This window comes from Callospermophilus lateralis, chromosome 7, assembly GCF_048772815.1.
Source record: "Callospermophilus lateralis isolate mCalLat2 chromosome 7, mCalLat2.hap1, whole genome shotgun sequence".
Lineage (NCBI taxonomy): Eukaryota > Metazoa > Chordata > Mammalia > Rodentia > Sciuridae > Callospermophilus > Callospermophilus lateralis.
In genome coordinates, this window is record NC_135311.1 from 126069040 (window position 1) to 126084097 (window position 15058).

At 45.2% G+C, this 15058-nt stretch overlaps 1 protein-coding gene across 1 annotated transcript; it reads left to right on the forward strand.

The window, feature by feature from the left end:
- The first annotated feature begins 524 nt into the window (after positions 1–524).
- On the forward strand, positions 525–5917 carry Stmn1 (stathmin 1). The gene is made up of 5 exons (XM_076863192.1): positions 525–565; positions 2114–2186; positions 2675–2847; positions 4714–4905; positions 5405–5917. The coding sequence occupies exons 2-5, from the start codon at positions 2174–2176 to the stop codon at positions 5474–5476; spliced, it is 450 nt and encodes a 149-aa protein (XP_076719307.1). The 5' UTR covers positions 525–565; positions 2114–2173; the 3' UTR covers positions 5477–5917.
- The last annotated feature ends 9141 nt before the right edge of the window (positions 5918–15058 follow it).

The following is a 15058-nucleotide window of genomic DNA, read 5'->3' on the forward strand; positions in this document are numbered from 1 at the left end:
GGCAGGGGGCTATGCAGGGAAGTGGAGTGACATTGTCCTATCACAAGGACTCAGGCATCTTAGGCGACGGTGCGGGGTGGGGCACCAGAAGGGACGTTGCTCTGTTTAGGTGCTGCCACCGGGAAGAACCAGGGTAAGTGGCTCGAACGAGGAAGAGTCCAGGCAGCCAAGGCTTAAAAGGTAGGGCGGGACCCCCTTACCTCCGCCCCGCCCCACTTTTTCCCCAGAGATGCAAAGCCAGCTCTGACTTTGCCCTGATCGCCGCGCCAACGCCCTCTTTCCGCGGTGAGACCGCGCCCTAGCCGCTGGCTCACACCTGGGGAGACCCCCAAGCACTCCCACCTCCGCATTGTCCTCGTGCCCAGTTGGCTTGGACTACACTTCCCGAGGTGCTCCGGGTCCAGAGGGGGCGGAGCCCACTCGGGTAGTGGGGAGGGGTCGGCACGTGCCGCTGCGCTCAGCCAATGCGGAGCCCCGCGGGGAGGTCACGTGCCGCTGTTTGGCGCTTTTGTGCGCGCCCAGGTCTGTTGGTGCTCAGTGTGGCCAGGCGGCTCGGACCGAGCAGGTGGGTGTTGGGTTCTCAATAGGGCCAGCGGTGGCGGATTGGGGGCAGTTTTGAGAAACGCTGCGGGCGGGAGCGGCCAAGCTGTGGCAGCAACCCCGGGGAGGGCAGCGGGCGTGGCCGCGGGCCCCCGAGGGGCTGGCGGGCGGGGGTCGTTCCGCTTTGTGTGTGGCTCGGGCGGAGCCCCGGCTTTGTCCCCACTCCCTGGGGGCGCGGCTGTCGTGGGGAAGGGGCGCGGCCAGCTGGGAGAACTCTGGTCGTCAGTCTCGGGGTGCTGTCGAGGAGACAATAGGGGGCGTGGGCCCTCGTTTGCCTCCCCTTTCCTTCGCCTTCTGTATGCGTCTTTTGTGGGGTCCCTATTGTCTGAAGGAGTAGGGCGCGCCCCTGGAGAGCAGCAGCCCTAGGTCCAGGCTGCAGGCTGCAGGAGGCTGGGGCCGCGCCCCCTCCCCGCTGTTGCCCTCTCCCATGGTTGGGAGACTCGCCCAGGGTGGCTCGCCGATCCCCGCGGAAGGGGACCGCGAACAGTTCTGGGATACTGTGTTTGGGTATTGAGGTGACGGGAGGAGATAGGCAGCGGACGGCGGAGCTACTCGGCGGCCAGTTCCCTGTGCCCGCCCCACCCGCCGAGCTGCAGCGGCGGCTTGGCGGTGTTTTTGGCGGGAGTTGAGGGGGGGCGTCCGCGCGGGGCGAGTTCGGGAGGGGCGGAGTTACCCGGATAGGACCGTTGGCTCCGCCTCTCCCTCCCCTTCCCACGCGCGCGGGCTCCGCAGTGTAGAGAGTTCGCGGAGATTCGAAAAGGCGCGGGGAGGAAGTGGGCGGGGCCAGGGGCTGGAGCTCAGGGCGTGCTTTGATTGGCCGGGGGCAGCCTGCCCTCTCTGCTCGCCCTGGCCAGGGCCACGCCCATCCCGGGTCCGGTGCTGTCTAAAGCTCTGTAGAAACTAGAGGTTTTCGCTGTCGCAGATTTCAATTTCTGTGTATTGGGAACCTGTAATCCTAGGTTTTTAGTACTAACCCGAGATCTCCAAGAATCGTGATCTAAAAAAAAAAAAATCGACAAATGCATGTAGGATTTTTTTTTTTTTTTTTACATAGGCAAGAAATATTAAAACCAAAAGGTTCACAAAGCTTAATTTTGCTCACTGTTGGGCAAGGAGCTTAAATCTTAAGAACAATAGGAGTTGAACATAATTGGTTAATGTTAGCTTGGGCGTCTTGTTATCCACCATGGCAGACCAGACAAAGCAGGGGTGGGTATTTCATTTGCACAATGAGTTGTAGGCAGTATTAAGATGGCTCCGATCTCACTGTTGAATTGAATCTGGAATATCTTCTCATGGTTTGGGCGAAAAAAATTTAGTTTTTTGGGGGGGTTGGGGAGGGATCCTTCAACCTTGTAACTTACCTTCTTATTTTTTTTATTTTTTTGAATAATCAAGGTCAGCTAACTTAATCTGATATCAATTTATGTGGATGTGATTTGAGGTCCCTTTGTATTGATGACATACAGAAATGCAAAGAAATTGATTGCATGCTTTTGAAAATCATTTTCAGGGCTTTCCTTACCAGTGGATTGTGTAGAATACACTGCCAGTCTCTTGTCTTCTATTCACCATGGCTTCTTCTGGTAGGTAATCTATTCAGAAAAGCTGAAATTTTGATGGGTTTATGATTAAAGAATAGGAGGTAGCTTAGGTCTTAAAGATTTTAATCTGGCACTTGTTTTGGTTTTATTACAAACCCACTTTCTGAATAGGCGAATAATTAAAAAGAAAAAATGATTATCACTTGAATGTACTGAGAGCTCATAATTGTTTCATGATTAGAGGATTTGGCTTGGTCCAAAGCAAAATTGTGGAGTTTTCGCAAGTCTTTCTTTTGTTCATTAAAATGATTGTCAAATACTAATTCCTCAAAATGGAGTTTATTAATCCAAAGATGTTGAGCTTTGTTTTTCTGGGAGATAGTATTTAAGTAATTACTTGCCTACAAACACATCTTCGACAGCCCTAATTCTATTCATTAAATTGGCTTGGTTTTTAGAAATTATGGAACCATTTATTAGAATAGGAGAATCCCATTTTTCTGAATTATCATAAATATGATCAACTCCAGATATTCAGGTGAAAGAACTGGAGAAGCGTGCCTCAGGCCAGGCTTTTGAGCTGATTCTCAGCCCTCGGTCAAAAGAATCGGTCCCAGATTTCCCCCTTTCCCCTCCAAAGAAGAAGGATCTTTCCCTGGAGGAAATTCAGAAGAAATTAGAAGCTGCAGAAGAAAGACGCAAGGTAAACATCACAGCTCACAGAAAACAGGATGTTTATTAATGTGAAAGGGGCAAATCAGTTTTGTTTCCATAAGGGGAAGAAAACAATTGTAGCTGCACTTTAATTTTAACTGTGAAAATTATATATGTCAATAGTGGAGGAAAATAACAGCCATCATTTATTGGGCTTTTATTATATGCCAGCTTCTATGTTTTTCCCCTTTTATACAATGACTCTACAGGGTAGGTATTGTCTCAGATAATGGAGATTAGAAAATAGCCTCAGGAACGCTAAGTCATTTTCCTGAAGTCTTACACCCAATGTTGGGGCCAGAATTCTAGCTTAGTTCTGTTTTATAGGATGCTTATATTACTTGTGCTTCCTCTTTGAAAAATATAACATTTGTTGGCAGACGATTCTTTGTAGTTTTATTTTTTATAGCTATACAGTATAAAAACATTTAAAATTGCTAGTGATGTGGATGTGTTGCTCAACTGGTATTGTGGTAAGCTTTTCTCTTATGTAAGCATATAAAGTAGCCATCTTTTAAAAGAGCTAATCGGAAAAAATCAAATACTAACATAGTTGTAAGAAAAATTAGGAAACAATTTTGGAAATTAAAAGTATTCATTATGTTATTACCCAGAAGTGACCTCTGTTAATATTTTGGTGTATTTCTTCTCATTAGAATTATTAATTTATTCTAATTATTTAGTCTTTCCTTTCCCAATAACTAATTGGGGTAAATAGATTTAATTTTATTAAGGTTGGGGAATCAATGGTACAAAAAGGTGAAGGTGACTGGGAATGTGACCCAGTGGTAGAGTATTTGCCTAGCATGTTCAAGACTCTAGCTTCAGTCCCTGGCACTACAAAGGAAAAAAAGGTGAAGTGTAGGAATCCACCCTAGCCTAGCTCTGATAGTGTGATATGAAATCAAGCATGTATACACACATATATATGACCCTTTTTAAATAGATGGAGCCTGTGCCTTGTAACTTTCTTTCAGTGCCACATTCTATGTGGATAATGACCCACTGTTAGTGCTGGGAATCTCTTCTCCAGGAAGAGTGACAATGTTTACATTGGTGCGTCATCTTCTGCCTGCTATTCTATGTAGTTGGAGTTCATGGAGTAGGAGGAAACAGTATGACTGGAGACTGGACCAAGGGAAGATTTTTAAGAATCACCAGACCCTGTGGTCATTAGCTTGTGCTTTATACAATAACCACCTAAATGTAGTAAAACTCCTATCATCATGATTAGGATATTGCAGAAGCAAATAAACAGAACCAGTGGCATATCTCTGTAGCTATGCCCTGCGAGGCAGTGTTTCCAAACACATCTGAATGTGTATCAGTTAGGGCTAAATGAACAAGTTTTCTTTTGGATAGCCTTTGAAGTTTAACCAAAATCCTTTACAATAAAGTGCCATTCCTAAGGGTATTACTCAAGTCATTTGGATAACATTAAGCAATAAATCTTAAGATTTTCTTACAATGGCAACAGGGTGTGGTGATGCATGCCTATAATCCCAGCAACTCTGGAGGCTGAGGCAGGAGGATAGCTAGTTCAAAGCCAGCCTTGGTAACTTAGTGAGGTCCTGTCTCCAAAAGGTGAGGAGATGCTGGGGATGGGACTCAGTGGCAAAGCACCCCTGAGTTCAGTCCCTAGTTACCAGAAATGAGAAATAATTGGGCAAGAAATTTCTGAATAAGTATGAGCAATTTTCTAAAACAAATAGAAGTACTAGAAAAAGAAGATGAATGTACAACTATAATGCACCAGTTGAAAAGTTACAGGAAAAAAGATTTTCACATTATTTTTATAATTTTAATTAATGCCAAAGACATATCAGAGAGTCTAGCCTGTTAAACTTTTTTCCAGTCTCATGAAGCTGAGGTCTTGAAGCAGCTTGCTGAGAAACGAGAGCATGAGAAAGAAGTGCTTCAGAAAGCAATAGAAGAAAACAACAACTTCAGTAAAATGGCGGAAGAGAAACTGACCCACAAAATGGAAGCTAACAAAGAGAACCGAGAGGCACAAATGGCTGCCAAACTGGAGCGTTTGCGAGAGAAGGTTGGTTTCTTTGTTGAGTGGTTAAGAGCTTGCAGTTTGAGGCACCAAAGAATTGGCATGAATTAATTGCCTTGACTAAAAAATGTTAGGTGTCCTTTGTGTCCTGAATTTGGGAGCATAACATAGTAAATGAAAGAAGTGCTTAGATGGGGCTGGGATATATATATATATATATATATGTATATATATATATCAGTGATAGAGGGTTTGTCTAGCACGTGTGAGGGCCCTGGGTTCTATCCCCAGTAATATAAAGAAAAGAATAAAAAGATAAGACATTGAGTAAATTTCCAGCATAATTGGACATTCCTTGGAAGAGCAGTAGAAGGCTTAGCTGTTAGGCTTCACAAGTGACCCAGGAGATTTAAGATGATGTCCTAGAACCTCTTATTTGTTGAGTTCCACAGGCTGTAATATGTTTACTGAGCCTATGGGGTGGGCTGTAGTTTAACTGGACTTTTCATTCAACTGATGATGATTATATGCAATTTCTTCACAGGATAAGCACATTGAAGAAGTGCGGAAGAACAAAGAATCCAAAGACCCTGCTGATGAAACTGAAGCTGACTAATTTGTTCTGAGAACTGACTTTCTCCCCTTCCCCTTCCTAAATATCCAAAGACTGTACTGGCCAGTGTCATTTTATTTTTTCCCTCCTGACAAATATTCTAGAAGCTAATGTAGGACTGTATAGGTAGATCCAGACTGTAAGATGTTGTTTTAGGGGATAAAGGGGAGAAACTGAAAGTGTTTTAATCTTTTTCTAAAGTGTTGGTCTTTTTAATGTAGCTATTTTTATTGTTGCATCTTTTCTACTTCAGTGCACTTGGTGTACTGGGTTAATGGCTAGTACTGTATTGGCTCTGTGAAAACATGTTTGTGAAGAGTATGTAGTGGCTTCTTTCAAATTGTTAGATGCTGAATATCTGTTCACTTTTCAATCCCAATTCTGTCCCAATCTTACCAGATGCTACTGTACTTGAATGGTTAATAAAACTGCACAGTGCTGTTGGTGGCTGTTGCTTCTTTCTGTTCAGGTAATTATCAAGCTGTAGAGACCCTCCTGGTTTACTGTTCCAGATGGGGCTTTGGGCTGGTGGAAACACCCAGCATGTACATCACTGCAAGCTCTGACCTGGGTTTCTTGCTTCGGAGGCAGTTTGCATTGTCTTCTTCCACAATCATCACTTTGTGTTGCTGCCTCAGCCCAGATCAGCTGTGACTATATTCTTTCAGATGTTTATTTGCAAACAAACAGTTTTTTGTTTCTCTATCCCTGTTAAAAAGGCAATTTAAAGGTACAAGTGGTGTTTCTAGAGAATAGTTTAGAGGGGATCTTAAGATCTTAGGATATTTGATGGTTGGTTTGCTCAGTATTAGTTGGGGGTGCAACGTAATACTTTCCTTCCATAGAGTGATAAATCGACAGGATACTAATGACACTTTTTGTGCTGCTGGAACAACTCTTGTGAAAAATGATTAAGGGAACATTAATTATATTCTGGAGTGTAGTATATGACATGGTTGAGGTTGGAATATAATTCATCTTGTACTCAGAGGCCATAAATACCATTGTTAGCATACTGCCTTTCAATTCAGGGAAAGCCTCTGACTGCTGTCCTAGGTTCCTATTTGGGAAATAGCCTTAATTGCAAATGAATATTTGCTTCTTATATCTACAGCAAAAAAACGTTTCCAGGAAGACTACTGAGATGTACTACTCTGTGTGCTCCTGTAGCTCTGGCTTGATCTTGATTTGAGTTTCACCAAACTTATTTGTGAGAATAATAATGGGCTACCTCCCGTGTTAGAATTGAATGAATGTGGTATGTGTGTACAGAAAGAACACACTTAGAACTGTTGAGTATATAGTTGGGCTTATTATAAATAGCAATTACTATTTTCATCCAGAGGCTAATAAATGATCTCAGTTTAGATTTTTGAATTGGAAATGATTATGTAACTTTTGTGTGCCTTGACTTTGAGATTAAAATGATAATAGGATTTTGGAAGAAAGTTAATATAAAGAGTTATGGTGGGGCGGGGCTGGGGTTGTGGCTCAGTGGTAGAGTGTTTGCCTAGCATGCATGAGGTACTGGGTTCAATCCTTAGCACCATATAAAAATATTGTATCCACCTAAAGGTAAAACAAAAGTTTTTTAAAAAAGAGGTAGGCCATCTAGAACAAATAGAAACAAGATCAAGTGTATTTTTAATGTGTAACAATAGGTTTTGAGCAGTAATAAAGAAGACAAGGCAAAAGTGAGGCTGGTGTGCAGGGCCTTGGCACTGTTCATCTTTGGATCCCATCTCTGGCACATAGGATTGATTCTCGGTTCACATGGGTGAATCGAGCCTACAGGATCTGCATAAGGCATTAGTTCTGAACAGATGGGAATAGAGTAGAAAGACAGCAGGAATTTGGAGTAATATATCAGGTGTCATACAAATGGCAATAGGATATTCAGGGAAGAGAACATAGAAGAAAGCAAAAACCGGTCAAAATGGGCCTGAAGGAGGGTCCTTCAGCTAGTTACAGCCAAGCCCATGGTGCCCTGGCTTACTGTCAGAAGGCAGTTCTAAGCCTCAACCTTATGACAGTGATGTCACAGGGAAGAGAAGGGGATGTAGCCTACCCCTGGCCTTTTTATTTCACCCCTAACCTTAGTACTTAGTCTTGAGCAGTTTTCCCGTTTCCTTTGGATCAGAAAAGAAGGTTGGGTTAGGTTCCTTATGCTGCACTGTGAGATTCTTCACATTTGACTTAGGGGAGGCGAGTAATGGCTACCCATGAACTCTGGAGTCTTGTTTTTGTTTTTTCAGGTACTGGGACTCTAACCTGGAGCCTTATATACTATGTGAGTGCTTGTCACTGAGCTGTGTGAACTCCCAGTTCCCTGGGAATGTCACGTCTTCTCCCAGGCCTGAGTGCCCTTGCTCTCATCCTCAGGAGTGTGCCTCTACTTGGGCACGCCAGCCTTGTGACAGCACTTATCTCAGACTGACCTTATAAGGCCAGTATAGATTGACTACAGCCTGGGGCCTGTCACCGGGAGCAGACTCCATTCCTTTCATCTTCAGTGGAAAACAATGCTTGTCCCTTCCTGATATTTTCATACTAGGACTATTTTATTCCTCAATCTGGGGATTGAATGCAGGGGCACTATATATCGCTGAGCTAAGTTCCTTTTTTTTTTTTTTTTTTTTGAGACAGACTCTCATCAGATTGCTAAAATGCCTTGAACTTACAATCCTCCTGCCTCAGCCTCCTGCGTTGCTGGGATTGCAGGTGCATGCCTCTAATAAGGCAGTTCTGAGCAGGTGGGAATATAGGTTAAAGAGGGCCCAAAGGAGGAATTTGAAGTACTTGAACTTTGTGATTGCATAGGCTCCATGGAAGAGAGGTTTGAGAGATGTGAAAAAGGTCCTTGAATCAGCACTTAACAAGACCCCAGAATGCTCTACCTTGGGCCATATGCCAGAGTTGGGAAGATGAGGTGGATTCCAACACATCCCGTGCTTACATGTGAAGGCGAGGAAAATCATAAAACACCTGAGAGTGATGTGGACCATATTCATGGCTTAACCACATGTGCTCAAGTGCTCAGTAAAAGCAGTAAGCACAGGGGCCTCGGGCAGTCTGGGAAGCTCAGAAGAAAAGGGGTTTGAGCTAGACCCTTGAAAATTCAAATCCCAAGAAAGCACTTAACTCTTAAACACTTAGGAAGCACACCAATGGAGCATGCACAGAGAGCCAGCACAGTTAATGGCTCATGGCAGGCTCTCTTCCATGCCTTTGTCCTAAGCTGTGGAGGCCCTTTGAAGATTTCAGAACACAGGATCAATAAACATTTTAAGGTAGGCAGGTAAATGGATAAGAGCAGATGCTCTCTACACGGTGGGACGCTGTTGGAGCAGCACTGATGAGGCACGAGGGTTTGGGCAGGAGGGCACCTCTGGTCATGCTAGGCAAGTACTCTGCCACTGAGCTACATTCCCAATCCTCTGGAGGGACAGATGTGACTGACAGTGTATTGAGGAGCTTGGACATAAGCTGCTGAGCACCAGAATCCAGAGGAGGAGAAATAAGCCACTCACAGCTGACTGGGAAAGACAGTGCCAGCATCAGAGCTACTGTTTATTGAGCAGGTGGTGTTACATAAATGGTCTTCACCGTGCAGAGACTTAAACAGGTTAAGGATGGTTCTGCAGCTTGCCCAACATCCAAAACTAGTAAGGAAGTCTGAGCCAGGCAGTCTTACTCCAGGCCCTAGACAGGAAGGGGTGCTGCTGGAGGGGGAGATCAGGCAGCTTGGCACCCTCTGTTTCCCCGAATAAGTCCTAACTACCCCAGACCTGCACACCAGACTGTCATCAATATAAAGCCCCAAACTGCCAGTACCACCTCCTCAAGAAGGCAGTTGAAGATCATCTCATTATTCTGGCATACCTTGAAGAGAAGTCCTGTCTCCACCCCTAGCACTTTTTTATATATATATATTTTCATTTTTAGTACTTGGGATTGAACCCAGCGGTTCTCAACCACCGAGCTACATTCTTATCCCCTTTTGTTTTTCATTTTGAGACAGTCTCGCTAAGTTGCTGAGATTGGCCTCAAACTTGGCATCTTCCTGTCTCAGCCTCTGGAGTATAGGATTATGGGTGTGGCTCCCATGCCCAGCTCTATTATTTTCCAAAGAAGAGTTTTGATTTCAGTGATGTTTGTTCTTCCCAGGTAAGTCAGTCATTTCAGATGAGGGTTTTACCTTACTGCAAATTCAGTTTTTGAATCACTGTTAAATGTGACTCATTTAGAAGTAAGTGATGAAGGACAGGCTTATAGAAGTGATTCCCCCTTTGGGCAGAGGCTAGAGTAGGTACCCTAGAAGTTTCCTTCCAAAATCAAGACTGTGTGGGTTCTCTACCCGGATATTTCGTTATTTTGAGATGGGGTCTCACTTGTTGCCCAGGATAGCCTTGAATTTGTGATCCTCCAACTTCAGCCTCCATAGTGACTTGGATTACAGTCACATGCCACTGCACCCAGCTTCTCTACCTAGTCAGATTGCAGACCCTCTGTGGTAGGGGCCATGTCACCTGCTGAGGATTGTGCTGAGCTGAGCCACCAGGGTCCAGGAACATCACTGGTGAGCAAAGTCTCTTGACACCTGCCTCTGCCCAGGTGAAATAGAAGGTCCCAAGAGTCCCTGTGGCTGTCCCTGTCTCTGCCAGTAGAAGTTGGTATTCTTCATTTGAGGGGCACAGGAAAGGTTTTCTGACTGACTTTGTGTATGAAAGCACTTTAGATTGTAAAAACGTCTTCATAGGATTTGATGGGCTCCAAAACTCAGCAACATCAGTGGAGAAGCTTTTGCTCATAACTGAAAAGAGCTAGCCGCCTTCCAGCATGGCCAGGAGTCCTACCTTCCCTGGCCTTGGCCACCAAATCCTACTGAGACAAGTGAGTTGGATCCAAGAGAAGAAGAAACAAACAGGAGCGGCTGAGGCTATGGCTCAGTGGTAGACTGCTTGCTGAGCATGCACGAGGCACTGGGTTCCATCCTCAGCACCACACAAATGTAAAATATATTGTGTTCACCTAAAACTTAAGAATATTAAAAAAAAAAAATAAGCAGGAGTGATCCAACTGTCCTATAACTGCCATCTCAGCAGATGACAAATGAGAGGAAGACTGGGCCCCTCTATAGGTATAGGGCTTCCGACCTCTGTGGCCCCTGTTTTCCCTCACTGGCAAAAGCCCCAGTACTGACTGGCGTAGGGCATTGGTGAGGACGCTCCATGCTATGCCTAGCTTCTCTTTTCTGCTGTACAGCTCTGTACTTAAGGGCTGAAGCTCTAATTATTTTCATGATCTAATTGAATTCCCTAAACAACCCACTGAGATTATCATGCCCATTTCACAGGTGAGAAATGAGGTAACTGGGTCAGATTAGTTGGTTGCTCAAAGTTGGTAAATTCAAATCAGACACAGATTTTTAACCTCCTTGCTATACAGCAGCTGCTTACGTATCACAAATCTGATTCACTAATTATGCAATTAATTGTTTCAGGTGTGTGTCTCCAGCTAGATGCAGGGTCCTCAAGAGCAAGGGATTGCCTGACACATTCACCATTAAATCTCCCACTCTGAACCTGGCTTATGGGTGAAGGTTATTATATGTGTCAAATTAAATAATTGAGTGGTGACTCCCTGGTCCACCTGAGGCCACCTACTTTGTCTTTGTCTTGTGTGGACCCATGGGAGTCAACTCAGTTTTCTAAACAAAGGATGACTCTGCCTTGGTTTGCAGACTGTCCTTGGAGATGCCCAATTCTTAATGGAATCCTAGTTCCAAAGGCACAAGCTGGTGGCCTGCAACCAATTTTGGTCCAAAGGCAAATTGCATTTCTCCCATGCTTTTTCACTTATTAAATCATTTGATGATTTAATGTGAAAATATGACTTCAGGCTTCTCTTGAAAAACCATTACATCTGGCAGCCCTGGGTACTGTCTCACCCAGGTGCCATCAGTGGGCTCTGGGAGGCTGCTGCCCTCTGGAGGCAGGATTTGTGCTCTGCAGTTCTTTCTTCCTCTGGTCCACGCACTGCATTTCACTGCCCCTCCCTGCCCCACCTAGTGGGAGGCCTAGGGTTTGCAGATCATCAATCCTCCAGATTTTTTCTTTCTTTTTTTTAAGTAAAAATCCAATCAGAGTCAGCACGCTCGGTGGCGCCCGCCTGTAATCCCAGCAGCTGAGGCAGGAAGATCACAAATTTGAGGCCAGCCTGAGCAATTTAGTGAGATCCTATATCAAAAAGTAAAAGGGGGTGTAACAGCAGTAGAGCACCCCAGGGCTCAATCCACAGTACTAAAAAAAAAGTCCAATCAGTATGAAGATGTACAAGAAAAAGTGACTCTTCCCTCTGAGGTCCCACAGTTGTCCTCCTTGTATCTCCTTCCACAGACACATTGTCAGTCTACAAGCATAGTCACCGCTAATTGGCACTTATTGACCAGATCCTAGCTGGGCATCAGGATAACATGATATATTTTCAAGATACAGAGACTCAGGACCCTCATCAGGGCTTTGGAGGCAGAATTTCTAAAATTGAAGCCCAGAGTTTTAAAGGCTCAGAGTATTTTCTCTTGCTTAGCAAGATAGAGACACCTCTATTCATATGATGGTCTCAGTTCAGTTGCCACTCTCCAGTCCCCCACAGCCTGGCAGAGATGAATTTGGATCTCCACACATTAAAGTCAAGACTCCTGGAGTGCAGATGGTACCCTGAACAGGAGCACCCAGAGGGGAAGGCAGGGCCTGAAATTTGGCCAGACCTGAGAGCAGAGGAACATGCCACATCCTCACATCTGCCTCCGACCCCCGAGGAAGAGATACCACTTTCTAACTTACCAGGTCAACTATCTGAACAAATAGGGGCTGGGGTTGTGGCTCAGCGGTACAGCACTTACCTAGCACGTGTGAGGCCCTGGGTTCGATCCTCAGCACCACAAAAAAATAAAGATATTGTGTCCAACAACAGCTAAAAAATAAATATTAAAAAAAAAACTATCCAAAAAAAATAGGGAGGCCTGTGCCACATTGGGAGGTACAGACAAGGACTTCTTGGCAAGTGCAGGCCCAGGATGACTTCCAGTAGGAAGTGATGTTTGGCCAACTTTATGTGGAATTAGAAACAAAAGAAGGTGCATCTCTACTCCGTGCTTCCCTCTCAGTTGGACTTACCCCATTCCCTGCCTCAGGGTTCCCTGTGGTTATCAGGCACCACCTTTCTGGCCACACCAGGGACTCTTTTTTTTTTTTTTTTTTTTTTTAATTTTTTGGTACTGGGGATTGAACCCAGGGGTGCTTTACCACTGAGCTATATCCCCAGTTCTTGACATTTTATGTTGAGACAGGGTCTACCCTAAGTTGCTGGCCTGGAACTTGCTATCCTCCTGTTTGAGCCTTCCCAGTAGCTGGAATTACAGGCATGCACCACCACACCTGGCCGGAGGACACTTGAAAAGCCATGTACATGAGTGCCTATACAAATATGTAGCAATGAATCCCACTATTATGTACAACTGTAATGCACCAATGAAATATGGAAAAAATTAAATACAAGAAGAAATCACACTGATTAAAAAAAAAAAAAAATCAAGAAGGGCCTGGAGACTGCAGTGGGAGGGGAAGGGCCAGCAATAAGTTAGACCAATGTGTCTGGCCTGGGCTTTTGGAGCTGACTGACCAGGTATCCAGAAGTACCCACAGTAGGGAATGGGGGTGTGAGAGCCTCGTGCCTCTGAAAGTCTCCTGAGAGGCTCTGCATAGCTGGAGTCCTTCTCTCAGTGCCCAAGTCATGCTGTCCAAGTGCAGTCCAGAATGCCAGCGCATAATCTGTTATGGGTCCACAATGAGACATTGAAAATGAGCATTTAAAAACTACTGTAGTGGGCTGGGGATGTGGCTCAAGCGGTAGCTCGCTCGCCTGGCATGCGTGCAGCCCGGGTTCGATCCTAAGCACCACATACAAACAAAGATGTTGTGTCCGCCGAAAACTAAAAAAATAAATATTTAAAAAAATAAATAAAAATAAAAAATAAACGTCCCGACCTGCAGAACATCAACGAGGGTGGCGAACCTAGGCGGGAAGGAATGAAGGAACAAGAGACACGAGGAGTGACAGCAAGACAGGAGTTCTGATCAAGCTGCAAGTTTTTATTGTTCTCACTGGGGTATTTATTTGCTGGGGATAGGGAAGTCAGGCGGGAAGTTTCTCTTCGGGGCGTGGGTGGTGCAGTCACCGACTGCAGGGTGTTTGCACAAGGCAGACAGCTGCAAGATGTTCCAGGAAGATAAAAAATGTTCCAGGGCAGGGTCAAGTAACGGCCAAACAGTTCACAAAGGGAACTTCTTTTTGTAGCCCCTGACATTTCCCCCTTATTCTTATACAAAATATGACTAAGGTGCATCGGCTTTATAAGAGGGGATGACAGAGGCCCTGTTCCTCTAAATGGAGGTTTTAATGTCCTGACTTAAGCGAGCGTCCTTGCTGGGCGTCAGGAGAGTGTCCTCGGCATGTTTTATGAGGAGACGGATTTAGGAAGCATGCCAACCGCCACGCACCAGGCGTGCCTTCAGAGGTCTTGGGTTTAGGGATCCTTGGATCCATCCTCCTGCAGTCCTGCCTGCACCCTCAATTGTCAAGGCCTGGTGACCTCTGTCCTTGGATGCGTCCTCCCCCAAGCAGAGGGGTCCAGAGGAAGAGGGCCCTTAGCACAAGGGCGATGGGCAGTCAGAAATTTTTGTACAAGAAGAGAGGGTGTCAGGGGAAAATTTTTAGGACCCAGATGGGACATTAGCGGTTTTCCATTGATAGATAGACCTCGGGGGTGCGGTCCTCCATTTCCAGACGATGATAATGGACCTGTATGGGCTTAGCGGCCAAGATGTTAATCTGTTCCTTAATAAATTGTACCAGCCTGTTTATAATGCAGGGTCCTAGGGTGATCATCAAAAGTAGACCCAATAAAGGGCCCAATAGGGGAAGAAGGTAGGGTAAAAACCCATTAAGCCCTGTCCAGAGGGGATTTTCAAATAGCCCTTGTCGTCTCTTTTCTAAGTCTTCCTGAAGCTGCTTAATTTTAGTGCGTACTATGCCTGATTTATTGGCATAAAAGCAGCATCGTTCCCCTAAGGCCAGGCAAATACCTCCCTGGTTAGCTGTCAGTAGATCTAAGCCTCGTCTGTTCTGAAGGACCACCTCTGCCAGGGAATCTATTTGGTCCTGTAGATCTTTAATGGTTCCTGATAGAGTTTGTACGTCATCTATCAGTTGTTGAGACAGGCGACGGTAAGAGTGTATAGCCATGCTTAAGCCAGCTGTGCCTGTGCCTACGGCTGTTGCTATTCCAAGGCTGGCAAGGAGTGGTAAGGCTTGTATGGCCCGCCTGTGTCTTTTTACCAGGGTGTCTAGGCTAGGAATGGGTAGATGCTCATCTCCTGAGACAACAGTTATATCAGGGAGCAATAAGGCAAGAACACAGCCACCGGTCCAATTGGCTGGAAGCCTGGGGAAGGCTAAGTTTCCTCCACACATAAAAACTGTGCCTTTAGGGGGACAAAGAGGTGGGGTGAGTGAGGAATAATT